General features: G+C 43.6%; 1 protein-coding gene and 1 non-coding gene across 2 annotated transcripts in view; both read left to right on the top strand.

The window, feature by feature from the left end:
* GNL3 (G protein nucleolar 3) overlaps positions 1–21,577 on the top strand; it is a 47,314-nt gene extending 25,737 nt beyond the window's left edge. Inside the window, exons 9-15 of the mRNA XM_073592430.1 lie at positions 1,518–1,605; positions 2,820–2,994; positions 13,319–13,461; positions 13,550–13,680; positions 16,912–17,129; positions 19,566–19,611; positions 21,255–21,577. Of these exons, the coding sequence (XP_073448531.1) occupies positions 1,518–1,605; positions 2,820–2,994; positions 13,319–13,461; positions 13,550–13,680; positions 16,912–17,129; positions 19,566–19,611; positions 21,255–21,349 (896 nt within the window). The 3' untranslated portion in view covers positions 21,350–21,577. The remainder of the gene's footprint in view (positions 1–1,517; positions 1,606–2,819; positions 2,995–13,318; positions 13,462–13,549; positions 13,681–16,911; positions 17,130–19,565; positions 19,612–21,254) is intronic.
* On the top strand, positions 1,654–1,732 carry LOC141104085 (small nucleolar RNA SNORD69). Its single transcript, XR_012235467.1, has one exon. It is a non-coding gene; the product is annotated as a small nucleolar RNA SNORD69 (small nucleolar RNA).
* Positions 21,578–22,288: the final 711 nt, after the last annotated feature.

The raw sequence follows: 22,288 nt of genomic DNA, 5'->3' as shown, positions 1-22,288 counted from the left end.
AAACTTTTTTATCCCAGTAAAAGCCGTATGTCCATTTTGTATAGGCACAGTAGGTAGTTCAAACGCTGCTGCTTCTGCCAAAGCTGTCCTGTCCCCTCCCCAACATGTGTCAACACAGAGAATCGCGTGTCTTCCCCAGGTGGATTGCAGTCAGAAGCAACAGTGTTTGAACTACCTGCTGTGTCTATACAAACAGACCTACGGCTTTTACTGGGATATTAAAGTTTTTGCTGAAAATAGATTGGTGGGCTACAAGCACCTTTTAAAGTGTGAGTACCTATGTAAAGGGATTTTTAAATAAAGTGTGGTTTTAAATGCTGAAACACCATCCAGATTGTTTTTTCTTATATGCACCGAGGATACAATCTCTGAACAGCAAAGTAGCCTGCAAAGTCTACTAACATAGAGCCCAAGGGTGGTTCAACTGTGTGCTTTGACCAGACTTAAGTGTGCGGTCACACACCTTGAGGTGAGGAAAAACTACAAAGGGGGGAGCATGGGAGTATTGGCACTTATCATTAAGTTTGGAGCACCATCACAAGGATCCATTGCAGTTCACATTAATCTGGAAGTTTATTTATAATGGACATCTGAGCACTTAATATGCACTTGGGACTTTACTATTTATAATTAAGAAGATATTATGTTGTTTTAATAGCACATTGGCACTATTTTGCATGAACGATATATGGGACTACTATATAATATTTTGATGTATTATGTTATTTTTCATGGCATCATCAGCACCTTAGCACAGTTTTTGCATGTATGTTAACAAATATTTATCAGCGCAGCACTTTGCGTTTTTCAGATTTATTTAGCACATTTTTATGGGACTGTGAACAGGGCCAGCAGCTGGAAATGTATTCACATTTATACATTAGTTCTGGTTGCTCGCAAGACACCTCTAATTGTTTAACCCCTTTTCTGTCAGGCTGAGTGTTTGGCAGAGCCCTATATGGATCCTTCATCTGGGACCCTGCGTCAGTATGAATTACATGTGTATTTTTAAAGGTGATAAGTTCAGCAGATAAGGGTCTAGTATGACTCCCCAATTGTCGATGTAGGATTTATGCATTTAGACCTGTATGCATAAGATTAAATGGTGTGAGATCCGTTTAAAATAATGCATATCATTTGCAGAGAATCATCATCTGTGTACCATGTGTCCTTTCACCTGCAGATGGGCTATAATCTTGAATTCTGGTGTATGCTAGGAAACGAGTATTGCTGTAGCAGTGTTTTTCTACATCATGAAAACCTCTTTGGGCTTAATAAAATAGTCCAAGCATTTTTCAGTTTGTTATTGGCATCTTTATTTAGACCAGTGAATATTGTAGAGCACACCTGTAGCACGTAACTTCCGAAGACTGAGTACACCTCTCTAGGATTTAACCCTGCCCTCAAGAGGATGGGAGCTATGAGGAAAAAAAAAAATTTGGTTTAAGAGGTTCATTTTTAGGCATGATGTTCCATATGGAAAATTAAGCATCTTCATTTTAATGTTTTGGTTCCAGGATTTTCAAATGTTGGAAAGAGCAGCCTAATTAACAGCCTGAAGCAGTTCAGAGTGTGTAATGTTGGTGCGTTGAAAGGCACTACAAGGTAAGAGCTTTGGTCTAAGACTATGATTTCATGACTGTCCTTGTGTTTAATGAAGGTGTATGATGACAGATTGGAACTGACAATCCAATGGAGGGTCCATTCAATCCAACTCTGAACCTTTTGCATTACTTTCATATATTCTATATTTATTAGAGGTCTTCAAACTTTCTGAATAAAGGACCCAGGTTACTGTCCTTCAGTCTATAGGGGGCCGGACTGTGACCAGTAGGATTAGATACTACCTCAGGTTTGGTGGTCAGTGGGAGTAAAAAAACAAAACGCTTGTGGTCAATACACAGTGCCCCCATTGTTGGTGGGCAGTGGGAGGGGACAGTGCCACAAGGGTTGGATTAAGGCAAGCAAAAGGCTGCACCTGGCCTGTAGTTTGAGGGCCACTGTTCTATATTTACTGTTAACCACCACCCGCCATATAGTAAAATGACGGGCCCAAGGTGGCTCTCTCGTTCAGGGACAATGTCATATAACGTCGTCCCACTCTCGTTGAGCAAGCGGGACACAGTGCACCCCCAATCTCGGTAAAGAGCCAATGCAGAAACAACTTTTTTTTTTTTTTTTTTTTCAAAATTATTGGCATTTTTTATTTTTTTTTTTGGGGGGTGGGGGCGGCGGCAGTGGTGATTACCACCAAAAAAAAAGCTCTGTATGTCCAAAAAAAAAAAATTTTAGTCTGTCATTATAAGTGCCACAGTGCTGAAAATTGGCCTGGGCAGGAAGGGGGTAAAGGTGCCCAGTATTGAAGTGGTTAAAGTGGTTGCAAAGGCTGATTTATTTGTCTTTACATGCTAAACTTACCTGGTATGCACAGAGCGATCTCTCAGTTGCTGTCGAGCGCCCCACAGCAAGTCAGCTGCTGTGGGGGACACTTGTGTGTGTCTTGCTCACTCCCGAGTCAGTCTGGTTTAGCTAAGCCCCCCACCCCCTCACAGTATTTGACTGACAGCACAAGAAGCCAGTGGCTCCCACTGCTGTCAGAGCCCCCTGTGACTATAGGAAGAGGGGAGAGCGCTGCAGATGGGCAAAGTGCTCGATCAATAGAGGACTCGGGTAAGTGTTTTTAGGTGGGGGGGCTGCTATTGTAAGTTTTTTTTTTTTTTTTTTTTTCTTAATGCAGAGAGTTGAGGCAAAATCTTTTTTTGCACTTAGAACCGCTTTAACTTTGATGCTATAGGCTTTGTTTTTTTGTTTTCCTTTAGGATTATTCAAGATGTAAAAATTGACGAAAATATTAAAATGACTGACAGTCCCAGTCTTGTGGTGTGTCCCGATGATCCACCTGTCACTCTAGCAATGAGAAATGTATTTGAAAATAAAGATGATGACCTTTTGGAGGCTGTTAGGCTGATTATAAAACATTGTGACAAACAGCAGGTGCGTGGTTTTTTTTTTTTTTTTACAGATTTAAAATTCTCCCAAAAACACAAACTGTTTAAATTGTCTCAGCTTAAAGCACCCCTGTAATGAGAGAAATATTTGCTGTCTGTCTTCAGAAAATGCTAGTGGCCAGACAGTTTCTGGCTTACCTACTTCTTAGCGACGAAATGGAACAAACATACAAATGAATATCTGAATCCCTTATCTCTATACTTTTTTCACCTCGGATAATTCAATTATTGAAGCTGCAGCGTCCTGATTGCCAGGAACTTAGCATTTTCAGAAGTCCGTAGTGGCAGGCTCATAATGGTCTTATAACTGGTGTACATGAACATCTGTTACATTTTATTACCCAACAAAACTTCATTGCTAGTGTACTTCCGCACTGCATCCAGACAGGAAATAGACATTTTACTAAACCGTGGAAAGAAAGCTTCCTTTTTTTTAATTTTATGATGAAATGTAATTACAGAGGTTTTCAGCATCAAAATTTTAAAGTTGGGCAAAAGTGTGCACAGGCCACCCTGCCTGAATACTTTGTTAAGCTGCAGCCTTGAGATAAGCTCATACTGTGGCAGCTCCCTGGACTTCCTGTGCATTGCAGATGGACTGGCAAGTGGTGCCTTGCCAACCTGGTCATTGAAGTTTTTTCAGACTAGGCTACAATGCCCCAGTCTGCCTGCTTCAAGAATATTTGCATTTCCACTTCTAAGTATAGCAGTTGTTGGGGACTCTTGTACCCTTTCGCTAGTAAATTGAGCTCCCTATAATGCGTGTAGATGAAAAGAATTTTGTGCACTGTCTGATGTGAAGTTTAGCACACTTAAAGTGACACTAAACTCTTATGAGCCAAGGCTCCTGCAGGCTGCCGACGGTGGTACTGGCTACCCGAACGGCATCCTGACTTGCGGGGGTGACAAGAGAGGAGAGGAGGAGAGCCTGGGAAGGATCAGCTGTCTGCAGTCAGCTGACTGCCGTGCGGTCTTGATGTGCTGACGAGCGGAGCTCTGAGGGGAAGCCGAGGGGAAGCCTGGATACAGTGCCTCCGCTGTGTATAAGTACGGCTGTGTAATGCTGCCTGGTGACAGTTCACAGACACTGCGGGAGGCTGAGTAATGAATGCTGATAGAGCTAATCCAGAGGCAGTCATAGGAGAGAGCAGTGGAGATACTGTTGCTGGAGGACGGCTGAGAAAAAGGTGGCAATCCTGAATAGAGGACAGTGGAGCTGGATGGATCAGCTGTAGAGACCTTGGCAAAAGACCGGCAGACATCCTTGAAGCCAATCAGAGACAGGTAAAGAACCTGATCTGTACATAGAAGCAGAGTATATTGACACTGTGTTAAAATAGGGAATCTGGGGCTCATCCCTTGTTATTATAGAGGTTTGGATTCTTAAAGCGTGAAGGGACTGTTTGTTGGACTGGTCAGGCTGGTGGGCTATAAAGTGCCTAAAGTGTCCTAGCTGGCTATGACTAAGAAGAAGGGGGAAGATCAGCAACACCAGCCCCAGGATAATATGCCTATTCAAGCTACCCGCTCAGCCAAAGAGAAGGAGAAGGGGTCCCAAAATGCAGCCGCAGTAGCCGCTGCGGCGAAGCTGGAAAAATTTGCCCATAGCACCACGCAGTCCCCAGCCAAAAGCAATCAGCCGCTTGCGGGGAAAATGTCAGCGGGGGGTTCTGGGGACAGAAGAAGCTTGGGGAAAGGTCCCGATATCCCGGTGGCTAGCACAAGAATAGCGAATAAAAAAAGTCCTGAGAGGGAGCTCCTAGGAGGAACAGGGGATAGTAGCCCCAATACAGCCGCAGCCAGTGAACAAGATCCCACTTTAAAAGAGATACTTTGCGCTATAAACGCTTGTAGGAGTTCAATAAGTGGGATGTGGGAAGAGTTGAAAACCCTAAGCGAGGAGTTTGGCAGTATTAAACAAGAAATCCAGCAAACAGTGGAGAGAATTAAATGTGTGGAGGAAAGGGTTAGCCAAGTAGAAGATACCGTATCCCCACTGCGACAGGAGTTTATGAAAATGCAAGCTCAGCTAGAGTCCAACAAGCTCAAAATGGATGAATGGGAGAATAGGTCGCGAAGACAAAACGTAAGAGTGATGGGCCTCCCCGAGAAAGTCGAGGGCTCCCGCCCCGAAGAATTTATGGAAAAATGGCTTAAGGAAGTTTTTGGGGTAGAGGCTTTTTCACATTTTTTTTCTATTGAGCGAGCCCACAGAGTCCCTTCTAGATCAGTATATTCAGGAGATCGCCCAAGACCAATGATAATGAGGTTTTTTAATTACAAAGATAAGTTGAACTTAATGCAAAAATCTAGAGAAAAAGGAGATGTCCTCTTCAATGGTGCAAAAATTTCGATTTATCCAGATTATTCCCCGGAATTACAAAGGAAAAGAGCAGGATTTTTGGACATTAAGCGCACCTTACGGAACCACAACATTCCATATGCGCTATTATATCCAGCACGATTGCGTATTGAGGCTTTAGGGACTACCCGTTTTTTTGAAATGGTCAAAGGAGCCACGGACTGGTTTGAAGAGAACAAAAGGAACTTATAAATGTTTTTTTTTTTTTTTTTTTTCTTCCCTCTAACTTGTAGGAAATGGGACTAATGATGTGACTTTTGTGGTTTTTTTTTTTTTTTTTTTTTTTTTTTGCTGGTTTGTTTGGCAGTAGAAGGGGTTGGGAGGGAGAGAGCTGGGTGGATGAAGTGAAGAGTGAAAAATGTTTAGTTTGGTGACGAGGGTTCTTTTAACCCCTCGGGTTGATGGGCCTATTGGGGGGGAAGGGGGTGGATGGTGGGGAGTGTGGGGGGAGGGGTGGTGGATGAAGTGGGGGGAGGGGTGGTGGATGAAGTGGGGTGAGGGGAGTAGTAAGGTCACAAGGAAGGCCCCTAGGGCACGCCGAGTGAGGCACAGGGGGGGGGAGGAGAAGGGTTTATTTAAATTAGGGGGTACCACAGTTGCAAAAATAAAGGTAAAAATGCACAGAGCACTGTTAAAAAATGTGTTGAAGATAAAAGAAATGAAGTGTAAATACTTAAAGTTTATAAGATTTAGTAGGTTTAATAACACTGTTTTGGATGGAGGTGGGAGGGAGGGGTGTGGGGGTATAGGTCCCCCGGATCCGCTCGGTCCCCTTCCCATAATAATAGCACTGAGTGTGGTAGGTAGGAGCATTGACGAGGTGAAGCACAAGAACAAAAGGGGAATGTGGGCACATGTGGTAAATCAGAACAGAGTTTGGAAACGTTTTCTTTGTAGTTTTTTTCAAAAAAGTACTGGTTCGGAACAGTGCCAATTCACAGCCGTGACTTTCCAATATATAAGTAGAAGGGTAACCCTACCCTGGTATTTGCATAGCGGGTATTTGTTGATGTACAATTTTGAATGAAGCCTAGAACAGTTGGTTTAAGCTCCTGGAATATCAGGGGGATGAGCGACTATGTGAAAAAAGCCACTGTATTCCAGGAGTTAGATGCTTGTGCTGCCGAAGTGATATGCTTGCAGGAAACGCACTTGACCAGTGAGACTAAATTATTAATTAAAAATAATAAATTTCAGACACAATACCACTCAGTGTACTCCTCCTATTCAAGGGGAGTGAGTATCCTGATTAGGAAGGGGTTGACGTTTTCCTGCAGGGATGTCAGTATTGATAGACTGGGTTGTTTTATTTTTTTGCATTGTTTAATTGAGGGTAGATCTTTTGTTATAGCAAATTTATATATTCCTCCACCATTCAAAATGGAAATATTGTTCCTGCTGCTAGAGTTCCTGGAGGATAAGAGAGAGGTCCCAGTTATCATAGTAGGGGACTTTAATACTGTGCTTGACAGCAGGCTAGATAGGTTCCACCCAGGACTTAGCGGAGGTGGAGGGTCGGTGGGAAGGCTGGCACAGTTTTTAGAGGAGGTTGGGTGGTGTGATATGTGGAGGGCGCGTAACCCCAATAGTCAGGAATATTCTTGCTTTTCAGGGACCCACCATACTTTATCCCGTATTGATATGGCCATTGGTAACCAGGAAGCCCAACCTTTAATAAGTAGTATTGAATATCGCCCAAGGGGGGTGTCCGATCACTCGCCATTGATAGTGACAATAACCATGCAGGATGATGGTGGTCGGAGATTGTGGTCAGTAAACCCAATATGGTTGGACCTAGTGGGGAATAGAGATGAAATTAATTTAAGATTGAGAGAATTTATTGAATTTAACACCGGTACTGCCTCGGAGGGTGTGATTTGGGACTCCTTGAAAGCATACCTCAGAGGGCTCTTGATCCAACAGATATCCAAAATAAAGAAACAAACAAGGGCAAGGGGAGAGCTTATTAGGGAAGAGGTTCGGGAGTCAGAAAGAAAGTATGTATTAGACCCAACAAACGAAAATCGGGAAAATTGGGTACTGAAACAACAAAAATACAAAAAGGAAGAAATGAGAAGAGCAGAGAACAGGAAGGTTTTTCAGAGGCAGAGGAATTTTGAAGAGGGGGAAAGAGTAGGTCGGACGTTGGCCCTGTTGGCCAAAACTAATTCGCCGTCTTCAACAATTCCCATGATCAAAACAAAGGAAGGGGATATTTCTTCAGATCCTAGGGTAATTAATAAAACATTTGTAGAATTCTACAGGGATCTGTATAAGACGCGTCATAGCCCTGAACAAGCAGAGATGGAGAAATTTTTGGAAGGTATTGATTTACCGGTGTTGTCAGACGTAGATAAGAATAGTCTGGAAGCACCGATAACACTGGAAGAGATCGGGCAAGCAATAAAGAACATGCCGAACCAAAAGTCCCCAGGCCCTGATGGATTGCCATCTGAGGTTTACAAACAATATGGGGAGGTGCTGGCTCCAGAACTTTGGAAGACACTGAACTGGTCAGCTGCAGTTGATAGCTTGCCTTTATCAACGTCTGAAGCTATTATCGTATTGATTCAGAAAGAGGAGAATAGTCAACTAGATACCTCGTCATACAGACCAATTTCATTGCTGGGCACAGACGTCAAGATTCTGGCAAAGATCCTGGCTGCCAGGCTGAATAGATGTATATCTACTTTGGTTCACCCGGACCAGTCAGGGTTTATGCAGAACAGGTCTACCAGTAAAAATATAAGAAGGACTTACTTGAACCTCCAGACCCCGGTAGAGAATGCAGGCTCCAGGGTGGTTTTGTCCTTGGACATTGCCAAGGCATTTGACACCCTGGAATGGGAGTATTTATGGTGGGTACTGGGAAAATTTGGGTTTGGTCCCCTATTTATTAAGTGGCTTAAGATTTTATATCGACACCCCAGTGCTAGATTGAAAATAAACAATCGGAAGGGATCTCTCTTGAGAGGGGGACTAGGCAGGGGTGCCCCTTGTCGCCCCTGCTATTCGCCCTGGCAATAGAGCCTTTCGCGGAGGTAATCAGAAAATCACCAGGTTTACAGGGTTATAAAAGGAAAGGGGGTGAGGATAGAATAGCGTTATATGCCGACGACGTACTGTTATTCCTGGGGGACATGGGGCCATCGTTAGTAAAGGCAATGCAGCTGGTGGAAGGGTTTGGGAGAGTATCGGGGCTAATAGTCAATTGGGAGAAATCTTCACTCCTCCCGCTTGACTCGACCAACGGCGCTCTCCCTCAGGTGGTACCTTGTCTCAGGGTGGTGGAGAAGTTTAAATATTTGGGTATAGTGGTGACCAATAACCCAACGCAGTATATTAAAGATAATCTAGCTCCGCTGTTAGAAAAGTTTAGAAGGAAGAAAGACATCTGGTCTCGGCTTCCCCTATCTATGGCGGGGCGCATAAATCTGATTAAGATGATTTGGATGCCTCAACTAATGTACATATTACATAACTCACCGATATGGATAGGGAGGGACTGGTTTTTAAAAATAAACTCTTTTTCGTGAGTTAATATGGAGAAAGGGCCAGGCCAGGATTAGTCTCCAGACCTTGCAACGCCCCAACAGGGAGGGGGGATTGGCGGTGCCCCACCCATACAGGTACTTCTTGGCGGCCCAGCTGCAACACCTGGGTGGGGGGGAGGTGGATTCCAGTGTAAAAATCATGTTGTCGGGGAACCCGTATAAATCCTTGGTAGGGGCATTGGAAGCTGGATCATTAGGATGCTCATCTCCAACAAACAAACTGGTTATAAAAGTCTGGCGGTCAGTAAAGATCGAAATGGGATATAAGGGGGTTACGGAGTTCGCACCTATATGGCAGAATAGGTAGCTACAAGAAATGCAGGTGATAGGAGTAAACAGGATGTGGGAAAGGGCGGGAATAACTAGGCTGGCACAAATATACGTTGGCAATATACTAAAATCCTTTGCGGCCCTGAGACGGGAGTTTGGAATCCCCAAGGAATCATTTTACTTTTATCTCCAGATCAGGCACGCATTAGACAAGCAATTTAAGACTAACGCACTGGAATGGTGTAGTGCATCACTTCTTAATAAGGTGGTAAGGGTACATAGCTTTAAGGGGCTAATATCGGGAATTTATGACCAACTAACGACCAGGGCAACTAGTCTAGCCCCACTCTCGCGCGCAAGAGAGGGATGGGAGGCCGATGTGGGGGAGTTGAGCGATGATCAGTGGAGGAGAATATTGGAGCTTGGTCCACTGGTGTCCCTCTCTCCGTCACAGCGGGCGTCACACCTTTTGCTTGTGCACAGAGCCTATTACACCCCCAAGAGGCTGCATAGAATTGGTCGTAGACCAGACGACAAATGCCCCAGATGCTTAGATACGGGCGATCTTATACACATTATGTGGAGATGCCCGAAGCTAGTTAGGTACTGGACCGAGATCATAAACATCATAGAGGCTAGGCTTGGGATAAGGCTGGAGCTCGAGGCTAAGGTTTGTGTCCTGGGGCTAATTAAAGAGGATATGGGGGAAGGCCACACAGGAATAGCAATCGTACGATGCTTATACCAGGCCAGGAAACTGATTGCAAAAGCATGGTTATCAACAACGCCCCCTACCCCGGAAGAATGGGTTAGTACAATGAACGCACTAGTGGAAACAGAAAGGACAATTTATACTAGAAGGGGAAGCTATGGGAAGTTCATAGGGATCTGGGGTATGTGGTGTCAGGGAGAGAATAGGGAAATATAAAATCGTAATGAGGAAAGGAAGATTTGCACGAGGGAACAGATATTAGGGAATAAGTAGTGTGCACAGTATTCTTATTGGGGTATTAAGTCTTGCCAAGCTTAGGATACGACTATTTTAATATAAGCAACTGGTGGGGAGGAGGGAGGGTGAATAGGGGAACAGGGGAGGGGGGAGGGACTAATGGAAAAAAGGAAGGGTAAGATATTTTTGTTATTGATGGTGATATGGGGAAACATATATTGTAATATGTGTTTTTTGTTCGTTACACCGGTTACGATGAACAATGTATAACTTGAAAAATCAATAAAAAGGATATGATTAAAAAAAAAAAAAGAACAAAGCCATCCTCTTGCTCTCTCCTGAGATGAAGCAGGGCACATGACCACAAATGACATGCACTGTTTGTTCAAAGCAAATAGAAGTCAGGGGAAAAGGAAAAGTGTGGGAGCTCACGGAGAACATTACAAGGAGGCGTAAAAACACAGGGCCACTAAGTAGTAGATGTGTATTGATTATTTTGGGGAATAAAAAGCATTTTGTTTCGTGTCATTTTAATATTGCGAACATGAGAATTGTTGAAAAGACTTTGCTCTGGCAAAATGTGGATTATTAATATCCCCTCAAACTTTTTTTAAAGAAAAAAAGCAATTTAAAAAAGAATGTAAAGTTGCATAACTGTGAATGCACAATATACAGTATATGTAAAGTGCTGTGTGGATTGAGGGTGGTGCTATATAGGTACCTGTAATAATGATCAGGAAGACTTTGGTCCTGATCCAGAAGTCCTGACTTATGCATGCCTAGGCTCAGGGCATTTCACACTTTTGTTATAATGCTGCACATTCGCAAAGCAGAATTAAAACCGTTCAGCCACAGGGAAGACAACGAAACAAGGCTTGTTAATGTGACTTTGGTTGTGTGTTCACTACAAAAAAAAAATATATATTGGGGGCATGACCAGGATGGGCATGTGAGAGGCAGCTTTTCCCGCAGGTGATCCTTAATCGATTCTTCACCAGCCTACTTACACCGGATTTACCAGGTCACCCAAAACTATCGCAGGGTGTGCTGGGTGGATTTTCCATGCCCTGATCTGTGTGCCCCGGATAATATTACAACCTCTTTATCTACCATGGCGAACGTTCCAATAATCTCTTGAAACATTAGGGTATTCACTCTGCTTAAACGTACTATGGTTTTTCTGTGCCTTTAAAAAATGTAACCCTGAATTTTTTTGTTATCAAGAAACCCACCTAACCACAGAATCCAGTGAAGTGCTTGGGGTACTCCTGGGTGTGGTGGGCATACCATTCCATGCACACGTCCTACTCTCAAGGGGTCAGTGTGATGGTGCATGCTGCTCTGGACTTTCAAGAACTAGATAGGGAAATTGACTCTGAAGGTCGTTTCATTTTCATACACTGTCATATTGTTAGCTTGACTTGCATACTGGCTTGTGTGTAAATTCCAATGCCCTTTGTGACGATGGTGATTCTGCTTCTAATTTCTTATTTGGATGGGAGGCCTGAGGTGCCGCTTCTCATCAGTGATTTCAACTGTTTAAACACAGCCTTGAATAGATGCCCAGTTCCTCAGTCATCTGCCATCTTCATGGGTACCGCCTTGGCGAGGTTGATGCATGAGGGGGGCAGGGTAGATATCTGGGGGCTCCATAACCTGTATATCGAGAAATTTTCATGCTTTTCTAAAACACATGGTTCTTTATCTAGGCTTGATCTTGCAGTGGGCAGCTTGTACATGCTTCCGTTTGTCTTGGATGTAACTTGCAGACCATGTAGTGTCTGATCACTCTCCCTTAATATTACACCTTAGGGTATCCCCACCGCTTACTCTGTCCAAAGCCCCATGGAAATCTATTCCCTTTTGGCTGAAATTATTCTGCTCACATGAAGGGATTGAACTGAGCATGCAAGAGTTTTTCACATCTAGGGATCCATCTGGCTCTTGTATAACACAATGGGGGGCTTTTAAGGCCTATCTGCAGGGTCTGTTGATTATGGAATTTATTAAGGTGAAACTGACCTCCTCAGGCCTTAAAGACATTATGAAAGCTCAGGTGCAGGAATTGGAGGACAGATACATTGCAGATTCTTCTGGCTAAGGAGGCCTGGCAGTCAGCCCCAATCTGCCTATGAGCATTTGCTATCCTCCTTGGTAGAGAAGAAGAGATTTTTCTCCAAGCGGGCATTCCTTGAGGAGGGGGAGAAAACTGGTCGCCTGTTGGCATGGCATGCTACCTCTCAGCAACGTTCTCCTGCAATGGGAGCGATTCAACCAAAAAAAAAAAAAAAATTCCCAACTAGCCTTTAAAAAAACGCATGTTGGTTTTGTAGGCTACTCCAAAAATGTTTGTGTTTGGATACAGCTTTTTTTCAAAATGTACACATGGTTAGGCTGGTCGAAAAAATACACAAGTCCATTCAGTTCAACCTCAGTTGATCCGGAGGAAGGCAAAAAAATAGCAAAGCATGATCCAATTTGCGCCAAAAAATTCCTATCTGATATTCCTTGATCAACTTTACCTATAAATGTTAGTATCCAGTTATATTTTATTATATTTTAAAATTTATATTAGGAAAGAATCCAGGCCTTTTTTTAAAACTATTTGCTGAGCTGGCTAGAACCAGCTCTTGAGGAAGTCTATTTCATTTTTTCACAGCTCTTAGGCCTCATGCACACTGGACGTTTTTACAGCTGCTGTTTTTGGCTTTTTTCTGCAGTCAATAAACTCCCCATCGTGTTAGCCTATGTGTCCATGCACACATAGGCTATTACCAACTGTTTTTGGCTGTAAAAAAACCCCCAAAGCTAGTGGGTTCTGAGAGGAGTTTTTCAGCTGTAAAAACGGTCTAATGTCAAGCGCTGATAAACGCTCAAGCTCGGCTTACCAAAAACATTGAAAAACTCACTGCAAAGCTACTGGTGTTTTTATATAGTTATTTTAACACCCAGTGTGCATGAGGCCTTACTTTGAAGAGTCCTTTCCGTATTTGGAGATTAAATTTCCTTTCCTCCAGACGTAAAGTGTGCCTCCTTGTCCTCTGTGATGACCTTAAAGTGAATAACTCGCCACCCAGTTCACTATATGGACCACTTATGTATTAATATATGTATACATACAAATGTCTAGTATCTGATCCTCATGTTTTATGTATTATTTTTCCTTTTCGTCTAGATAATGTTGAAATATAATATTTCAGACTTCAGGAATTCCCTGGAGTTTTTAGACCTGGTTGCCCGCAGGAGAGGCCTACTGATGAAGGGCGGAGTAACTAATGTAAAAGGAGCAGCCAGGTTGTTCCTGGATGACTGGATGGGGTGAGAATATCTTCCCATTTATTCAAACATTGCACTTCCGTTACATGTTACTGATCACTTGATAAGAAATCAATTTGTATTTCTACAGAGCCAGGCTTAGTTATCATACACAGCCACCTGCTTCCTCTAGCTGCCACATCAGCACTGAGCAGATAGCTACAATGAGAAAAGGAGTTGACTTAAAAGCTCTGGATGAACACAATAAGAGCATTATTAAAGGTAAGCTAGATTAAATTCCTTCCATTGGTTATTGAAATAGGTTGGTTGTGGGCAAGCACAATTTCTAAACCGCCTACATTGCAGTTTTCTACTTGGCCTATTTTAGTTGGACTTTCACCAAGCTTTTTTCAGTTGATTTGCTGCTCCATGCCTCAGGGAATCAATATTGACATGTGTACTGCTGCTAGGAGTGCAGTACTCATTTTGCCATGCACTGGAGTCTCCGTGTGTACAGAGTGTTCACAACCGTGACTCTGGAAGCCCTTCTGCAAGAGTCTGTGTTTTAATTGCACACTGTGCTCTTGTGTATTATTGCGGTATAGCACAACTGGAGTCATTGAAGAGGGGGAGGGGTGGGTGAGTCAGGCAGTTGCTGAGGCTGACCAGACAATTGTTCCCAACCCTAATGTTTTTAGTTGACTATCTCGGTACTGATAAAAGACAATGTGTTTCTTGAATAAAAAAATATTGTTATATATAAAATGACATACAGAATTCATTTTAAAAGCAAAATTGAAATAATCAACAGTCAGGGTTCCCCCAAGAGATATCTGTTGAAGTGTGTCTCAAAGATTGATCTTTCCTCTACTAGGTTCGCGGTACATACACCGCTTCTTCAAGAGGAATAATCTAAAAGACATATAATGAAATAAAGCACAAATAAGATAACTTACAGTGAGGACGGAAAGTATTCAGACCCCCTTAAATTTTTCACTCTTTGTTATATTGCAGCCATTTGCTAAAATTATTTAAATTTATTTTTTTTCCTCATTGATGTACACACAGCACCCCATGTTGACAGAAAAACACAGAATTGTTGACATTTTTGCAGATTTATTAAAAAAGAAAAAACTGAAATATCACATGGTCCTAAGTATTCAGACCCTCTTTTTGGGAAAGATGCAACAATTTTTTCACACCTGGATTTGGGGATCCTCTGCCATTGCTCCTTGCAGATCCTCTCCAGTTCTGTCAGGTTGGATGGTAAACGTTGTTGGACAGCCATTTTTAGGTCTCTCCAGAGATTCTCAATTGGGTTTAAGTCAGGGCTCTGGCTGGGCCATTCAAGAACAGTCACAGACTTGTTGTGAAGCCACTCCATCGTTATTTTAGCTGTGTGCTTAGGGTCTTGTTGGAAGGTAAACCTTCACCCATTCTGAGGTTCTGAGCACTCTGGAGAAGGTTTTCGTCCAGGATATCCCTGTACTTGGCTGTATTCATCTTTCTCTCGATTGTAACCAGTCGTCCTGTCCCTGCAGCTGAAAAACACCCCCACAGCATGATGCTGCCACCACCATGCTTCACTGTTGGGACTGTATTGGACAGGTGATGAGCAGTGCCTGCTTTTCTCTACACATACCGCTTAGAATTGAGGGCAGAAAGTTCTATCTTGGTCTCATCAGACCAAGGAATCTTATTTCTCACCATCTTGGAGTCCTTCAGGTGTATTTTAGCAAACTCCATGCGGGCTTTCATGTGTCTTGCACTGAGGAGAGGCTTCCGTCAGGCCACTCTGCCATAAAGCCCCGACTGGTGGAGGGCTGCAGTGATGGTTGACTTTCTACAACTTTCTCCCATCTCCCAACTGCATCTCTGGAGCTCAGCCACAGTGATTTTTGGGTTCTTCTTTACCTCTCTCACCAAGGCTCTTCTCCCCCGATAGCTCAGTTTGGCCAGACGGCCAGCTCTAGGAAGGGTTCTGGTCGTCCCAAACGTCTTCCATTTAAGGATTATGGAGGCCACTGTGCTCTTAGGAACCTTAAGTGCAGCAGAAATTTTTTGTAACCTTGGCCAGATCTGTGCCTTGCCACAGTTCTGTCTCTGAGCTCTTCAGGCAGGTCTTTTGGCCTCATGATTCTCATTTGCTCTGACATGCACTGTGAGCTGTAAGGTCTTATATAGACAGATCTGTGGCTTTCCTAATCAAGTCCAATCAGTATAATCAAACACAGCTGGACTCAAATGAAGGTGTAGAACTATCTCAAGGATGATCAGAAGAAATGAACAGCACCTGAGTTAAATATGAGTGTCACAGCAAAGGGTCTGAATACTTAGGACCATGTGATATTTCAGTTTTTCTTTTTTAATAAATCTGCAAAAATGTCAACAATTCTGTGTTTTTCTGTCAATATGGGGTGCTGTGTGTACATTAATGAGGAAAAAAATAAACTTAAATGATTTTAGCAAACGGCTGCAATATAACAGAGTGAAAGATTTAAGGGGGTCTGAATACTTTCCGTCCCCACTGTACATTTGAAACACTTATAATTCAGCTATAATGTATTAAGGAGATGAGTAGCTTTCCTGACGGGTCAGTGACTAAGTGTAAAGCCATGCAGCTCAAAGACGATTCCCCCCGTGGTGGACAAGGGATTGTGCGAAAAGCTTTCTAAATAAAAAGGGAATAGTAGTAATAGCGGGGCATATAATAAAGAGTCACTCCACATTGAGTAAGGTTGAGGTAGGGTGGGTGGAGAAAGGGTAGGGAATGGGAAAGGGGGATATATCAATTGGATGATGGTACTTTGTTATAATTAACTTTTATTTGAGGTTATACTCAAAATTAAACAACTGGAGTTATGTCACACTAGTCCAGTGATGGCGAACCTTGGCACCCCAGATGTTTTGGAATTGCATTTCCCATGATGCTAATCTACACTCCAGAGTGCACGAGCATCATGGGAAATGTAGTTCCAAAACATCTGGGGTGCCAAGATTCGCCATCACTGCACTAGTCGTTCTGCCACCAGTCAAATCTGTGTGGCCTGTTTGCCAATGAAGACGATATTACAGCCAGAGAGGAAGCAATGCTGTAGGATCAGGAAAATTCTAGCTTTGCATTTAGAGGGAAATGTTATTTTTGGGAAATCTTGCATGCAGACAGGGATGTGTGCCTGCTGTGGTAGGGGCAGTAAAAGGGATTTTTTTTAAATGTATTTCTGATTAAAGCAGGGCAAACTCTGCACTACAGAGAGCTTGTGTTACTCCCTATACCACAGGGAAAAGTAGTAGGGACATGATGTACGTATTTTAAGGCTTAAAATAAGAAAATACATTTTTTATTTGTGTTTTTTGTAGTCCTGTAACATTTCCATTGCTCTGGGATTCTACACCATACCCAATTATTTAAAATAGGTTTTGATTAAAGAAGTTTCATTTGCTGCTCGACATGCCTGCTATAATATAATTCCAATGAGTCAAACTTCTTTTTTATGTTTTGCTGTCCTGCAGCCTTGAGGTGCCCTAGTCCTGCCAGCAGTATTGCATTTCACTTCTCCCACCTGACCAACGGTATACTAGATGATACTGAACTAAAGGAGCAAAACCCAGAGCCTGAAGAGCAGGAAAGTGATGAGGAGGAAGACCCCGTAGACGATGATGATGATGAGGAGGAGGAGGAGGAGGAACTGATGGAGGAGGACCTGATAGAGGAGGATAATGTTGAAGAGGTAAAATATTTGAATATCAGTACAGAATCTGCAAAGTTTAATAGCTATAGTTTGGATATTCTAGAATAAATTAATAACTTCATATGTTTCCTTGGTATCATTTTGAGAACTACCTTGACCAGCCAGGATACTTTTGAAATAAAAGGAAAAACCAGGGTAGCCGTTGGATTTCGGAGCCCAGAATAAACATATCCCACAGAATCATGTATAAAGAAAATAGATAAATATAGTCACTGGGATAGATAACTGTGTGTGATTGTAGTTGGACGGCGTCATTCCAGGTTCGGTGACTGACTTCCCTAAAGGTGCGTGGGGCAAAGTCACGCTGCACCATACATGTGTTCTGTAGGACTATTACTGACCCGAGGCTCCGGTCAGCAAAATAATAAGTGATAGTATATAGTTTTTCCTGAGGTGTTTAGAGCAAAGTCTCTCATGTTATAAGAAAAGAGGCCTGTGACCCCCTGTCGCAGGTCACGATCATGTACTGTGTAGAAGGGGTTATTCATTCTCTTTTCTGTTGTCTCGGCGCTCCAGCCAAGCAATGGCATCCTCGGGGTTTTAAAAAAAAACGGCTCGGCCATCATCCTCCACACGAAGACGTGCGGGGAATAACCTTGAATATTTGAGATTTTTGATGCGTAGGCGCCTCTTGGCTTCGGTGAAGTTTTGTCTGCGTTTCTGTACTTCGGTGGAAAAATCAGGGAAGATGGCAACCTTGACGTTGTTAATGGGTATATTACCTTTCAACCTTGCCATGCGCAGAGTTGTGTCTCGATCTTTATAGTTTAGCAATTTGGCGATAAATGTTCGAGGTGGAGCACCCTGTGGCAGCGGCCTAGCGGGCATACGATGTGCTCTTTCGACAGCAAACGTGGGCGAAAAGGCCTCTCTGCCATGTGTTGTAATTAGCAATTGCTCCAGAAATGTGGTGGGATCTTCCCCCTCCGTCCCCTCCGGTAGGCCAATGAAGCGGAGGTTGCACCTACGAAGCCTGTTCTCCATGTCGTCTTGCTTTGCCAGGAGTTGATTAATCTGGTATTGCATGCGTTCAGAGGTATTCTGTAATGGCGGGATCGCGTCCTCCACCTCTCCTAGTCTGGTCTCAGATGTCTTAACTCTCTTTTTAAGCTTGTGCAGGTCTTGTCGGACCAGGGAGACGTCTACCTTAACCTCCTCAATTTTGGTCGTGAGGGCGGCCTGGAGCGCAGAGATGGCTTCCAGCACTCTATCTGTGTCCGCGCCTGCCACCTCCCTCCCCTCCGACGCGGCGCCACCATCCCCCCCCATGCTGTCTTTATCCTGTCGGCGATATTTATCCAATTTGGCAGCCGTGTCGGACTTGGGTTTCATCGGAGCCATGACTGTTAATAAGAGGCGGCAGACGTATCTGGTTGAGCGATTGCGGATTCGGCAAAGAGGGTGAGCTGGGGGGTTTGGAGGACCAGAGCAGCAAGATAATCACCACATATATCGTCTAGGACAGGTCTTGAGTCCCCGTTCACCCCTGGTAGGCCCGAGTACCCCCAGCAGACTTAGGTAAGGACAATACTTTGGCGCTTGGGTTATTAGCCGAGATTTAGAAGTAAAGGAGAGATGGGAGGGTCAGGAGCGCTCAGTACAGAGTAGCAATATGGGTGCCACTCACCTGGAGGATGCAGGGGTCATCTGTAGGTCTGAGCACTGTGATGTCCCTGAAGGGGTTGCGGAGAACAGTGGGTGCAGAGTCCAGGAAGTAAGGATGTAATGCTGGTGAGAGGGTTGAGAGCACCAAGATGGCCACCGAGACTAGGCCGAAACCCCGGTCCGGATTTAAGGCTGACGCTGTGCGGGGGAGCACTGTTTAGCTCAGACTCCTTTCAGGATCCTGTGCAGGGGGATCGGCTTGTATTGGGGGAGCCAGGTATCCCAGAGGCCAGATCGCAGCACTTTGAAGAGGCTGGGAGGAGCAAGATGGCCACTGGAGCTCCGGACCAGGCCGAAGCCACGGCCTGGATTTGGGGCTGCCGCCGTACGGATTGATTCCGCTCCGTCCGAGCCTTATCCGGTAGCCCTCAGAGCAGGATACGTGGGCGGAAGGAGAGCCAGACACCCGGGAGGCCGAGTAAGGCAGGATGGCCGTCGGTATCGAGTAGGCCTGAAGCCGCGGTCTATAGTTGCGGCCGCCGTGCCGTTCGGAACGCCTGTCCGGTCGAATACCTGCAGAGACAGGTCAATATATGTGCAGGGGCCTCAGGGGGTGTATCAGGTTGCTACAGGATGATGCTGGGATCCAGGATTAATGTGGATTAAGAAGTATTGGACGGAGCTCGGGTCTTCCACGTCCTACTCCATGTTGTAGCAGGCCACCAGCCAGGATACTTTTAAAAATTAAACTAGTACATGTGTTTTCATTTTTAATTTTTCGGCTTATGCTTAATCGCATTTGTCTTGCAGAAAAAACCTAAGGACGTATCTTTGACATCTGAAACAAAACAAAAAGGTATGTGTTGCATTTCCCTGCCATCAAGCTGTGTACAACTAGATGCCTAAATCTATTATCTTAAAGCTGAACTCCAAGCAGATGTAAAGACGAAAATTCATTTTTTACATTTTTTTTTATTATTGCAAGCAGTGTATAGTAAGTACCTGACTTCGACCTGGTATCAGCCTTTTGCAATCTCCTATACAGCAGACCTCACAAAGAGCCAGTTGTGCTGCAGCGATTGTGATGACAGTAGGAGAGAGCAGAGTGGCGGTAAGATGATTTCATCTGTGCCCTGCTTCTTTCATTGCCCTTTCACATGCTGAGGAAGAACAATAACTTTTAACCGTATATTGTTTGCCTGGAGTTCACTTTTAAGTGATAATACAAGCTATATTTCATTTCTCCCACTACTCATTTGCTGTTGCTAAAGCCTATTCTATGGTATGCTGATGTTTTTTGTGTGGTGTTTTTTTTTTTTTTTTTTTTTTTTTTTTTGTATTCTGCTTCTTTTCTTTCTCTCCATGACATAAAGAGACAGAGGTGCTGGTTGAAAGTCCTGGCATCTGACTGGTGGCATGCAGGGGGCTTAAGTTTTTTGGGTCTGCCGATGGGCGCACATCCTAATGGTGCCTGGAAGGAATTGGGTCACTGCTGCTGACATATGACATACGTTGGTGACAGCGAAAAAGTTATAGGGGACTTAAAGAAAGTTATTTTTTTTCTGTTGGGTGTACACAAGGCAGTGTGCCTCAAGTTTTCTTATACGTACCTTCTAATATCTGAAACCTGTTATCATTAATTCCCACCAAACAATGTAATATACTGAAACCAGTGTTACCTTGTATATTTTAATATTGAGACAAATTATTTTTGTAACCTTTCTTTAGCCACAATTTGGGAGTCAATTGTCCATACTGGGAAGATGGTTTAGAGTTTGAGCCTGGGTTCACACTGATGCGAATTTACAGTGGGATTGAAGCATTTAGGAACACACAGATTCGCAGGTCAGGTAAAAAGCATAGTATTCCATGGCTTTGGTTCACATCTATGCGTTGCGAATTTGGTGCGAGGGGAAAAATAAAAGGGTCCTGTGCGTGTTGACTGCGTGTGCAATATTAATTCCTACAGTGCAGTGCAAATTTAATCTTCATAGGCTTCAATTAAACTTGCAGTAAACTCGCAGCACACTGTTCACATCTCTGCGAATTGTTCGCTGTCTGCCTCCTGAAATTTGCAGTAAAATCACAGAAAATTTGCACCTCACACAGGACAAAAAAAATAGATCAAGTTCGCAGTAGTGTGAACCTAGGCTGAAAGCTGAACTCCAGGAAAACTAAAAAATGACCCTTGCGGGGCTTTCCCTGCATTGCAAGGATTAAATATTTGTTTCATCTAGGTACAGATAAAGCCACTGTAAATGCAGCTGATGCTCTTCTCTCTGCGATTCTTTGGGTTGTGGATGAGCCATCCGTGTCCCTACTTACAATACAGGACTGCTGGTCCTGCATTGTAGCAGGTAACATCTGAGTGCCTGCAACCAAGAGTGTAGAAGAGAAGTTGCTTCAGGGGACTGGTGGTGCAGCTGGGAGGAAACAAGTGCATTTTAGGTCTTTTGGATTTGTGTGTTGTGAATATTTTTAATTTTTTTCCCCTAACAGAATCGGCAAAGGAAAGTGCTGGCAAGTCGGTCCGTTTTGATAAACTGGAGGAAGATCCCGATGATGCCTATGACTTCAATACTGATTTCAACTGATAAACCATCAGTACTTAGTGTTTTGGACACTTTATTTCTTATTGTGTACGAGTAAAGGGACAAAAGCTGTTAAAGACCTTTCCTATTCAAGCCTAGAGCAAGACTTGATAGGGATGTAAAATGACTGGCTATCATGAATGGATGGATTCTATGAATCTCTGAATAACTGATGCATACAAGGGTGTGTTTTTGGATGGTGTAATTTCAAATAAAACACATTTGTACAAATTGTATTTTTTAATGTTGAAACATGTCAGACTAAGTGCCCTTTTTGTTATTTTTACCATAGTTCTTTAGCAGTCTGAAATATTGCATGGCTCTTTAATTTTATACTGACAGTTTTAACAAGAATCTTAACCACTTGAGCTCCAGGAGATTTTACCACCTTCATGACTAGGCCTTTTGTTTGCTATTTAGCACTGCGCTGGTTTAACTGGTAATTGCGCGGTAATGCAATGCTGTACCCAAACAAAATTAACCACTTACCCACTGCCGGCCGTCATATGACGTCCTTGACTTTGTGGGGGTATATCTGAATGATGCCTGCAGCTACAGACATTCAGATATTGTTTTTTTTCAGCCGGCGATTCCCTACACCATAAAAAGGATCATAGCGGCTGGTCAAGCCGCTTGATCGTTCTTACGGGCGGCAAGAGGGAACGTTTCCCCCCGCCACTCTCCGGTGCTTCTACGGACTCACCGACGCCATTAGTGAGTCGGAGAACGGATCCGCCCGCCCTGGATGTTTACCAGAGATTTCCGGTGGACCAGATGGTCGCCGGAGTGTCCCAGCCTAGAAGTGAGATGTGAGGTCTTATTGACCCCATATCTCACTGTAAAGAGGAGCAATCGTTCCATATGCCTATTAAAAGGGATGTTTACAACCCTTTACAATATGAATAAAAGTGATTTAAAAAAGTGTCAAACTAAAAAATGTAA

The sequence above is a fragment of the Aquarana catesbeiana genome, linkage group LG07 (genome assembly GCF_042186555.1).
Source record: "Aquarana catesbeiana isolate 2022-GZ linkage group LG07, ASM4218655v1, whole genome shotgun sequence".
NCBI lineage: Eukaryota > Metazoa > Chordata > Amphibia > Anura > Ranidae > Aquarana > Aquarana catesbeiana.
This window is presented reverse-complemented; position numbering and strand designations above follow the sequence as displayed.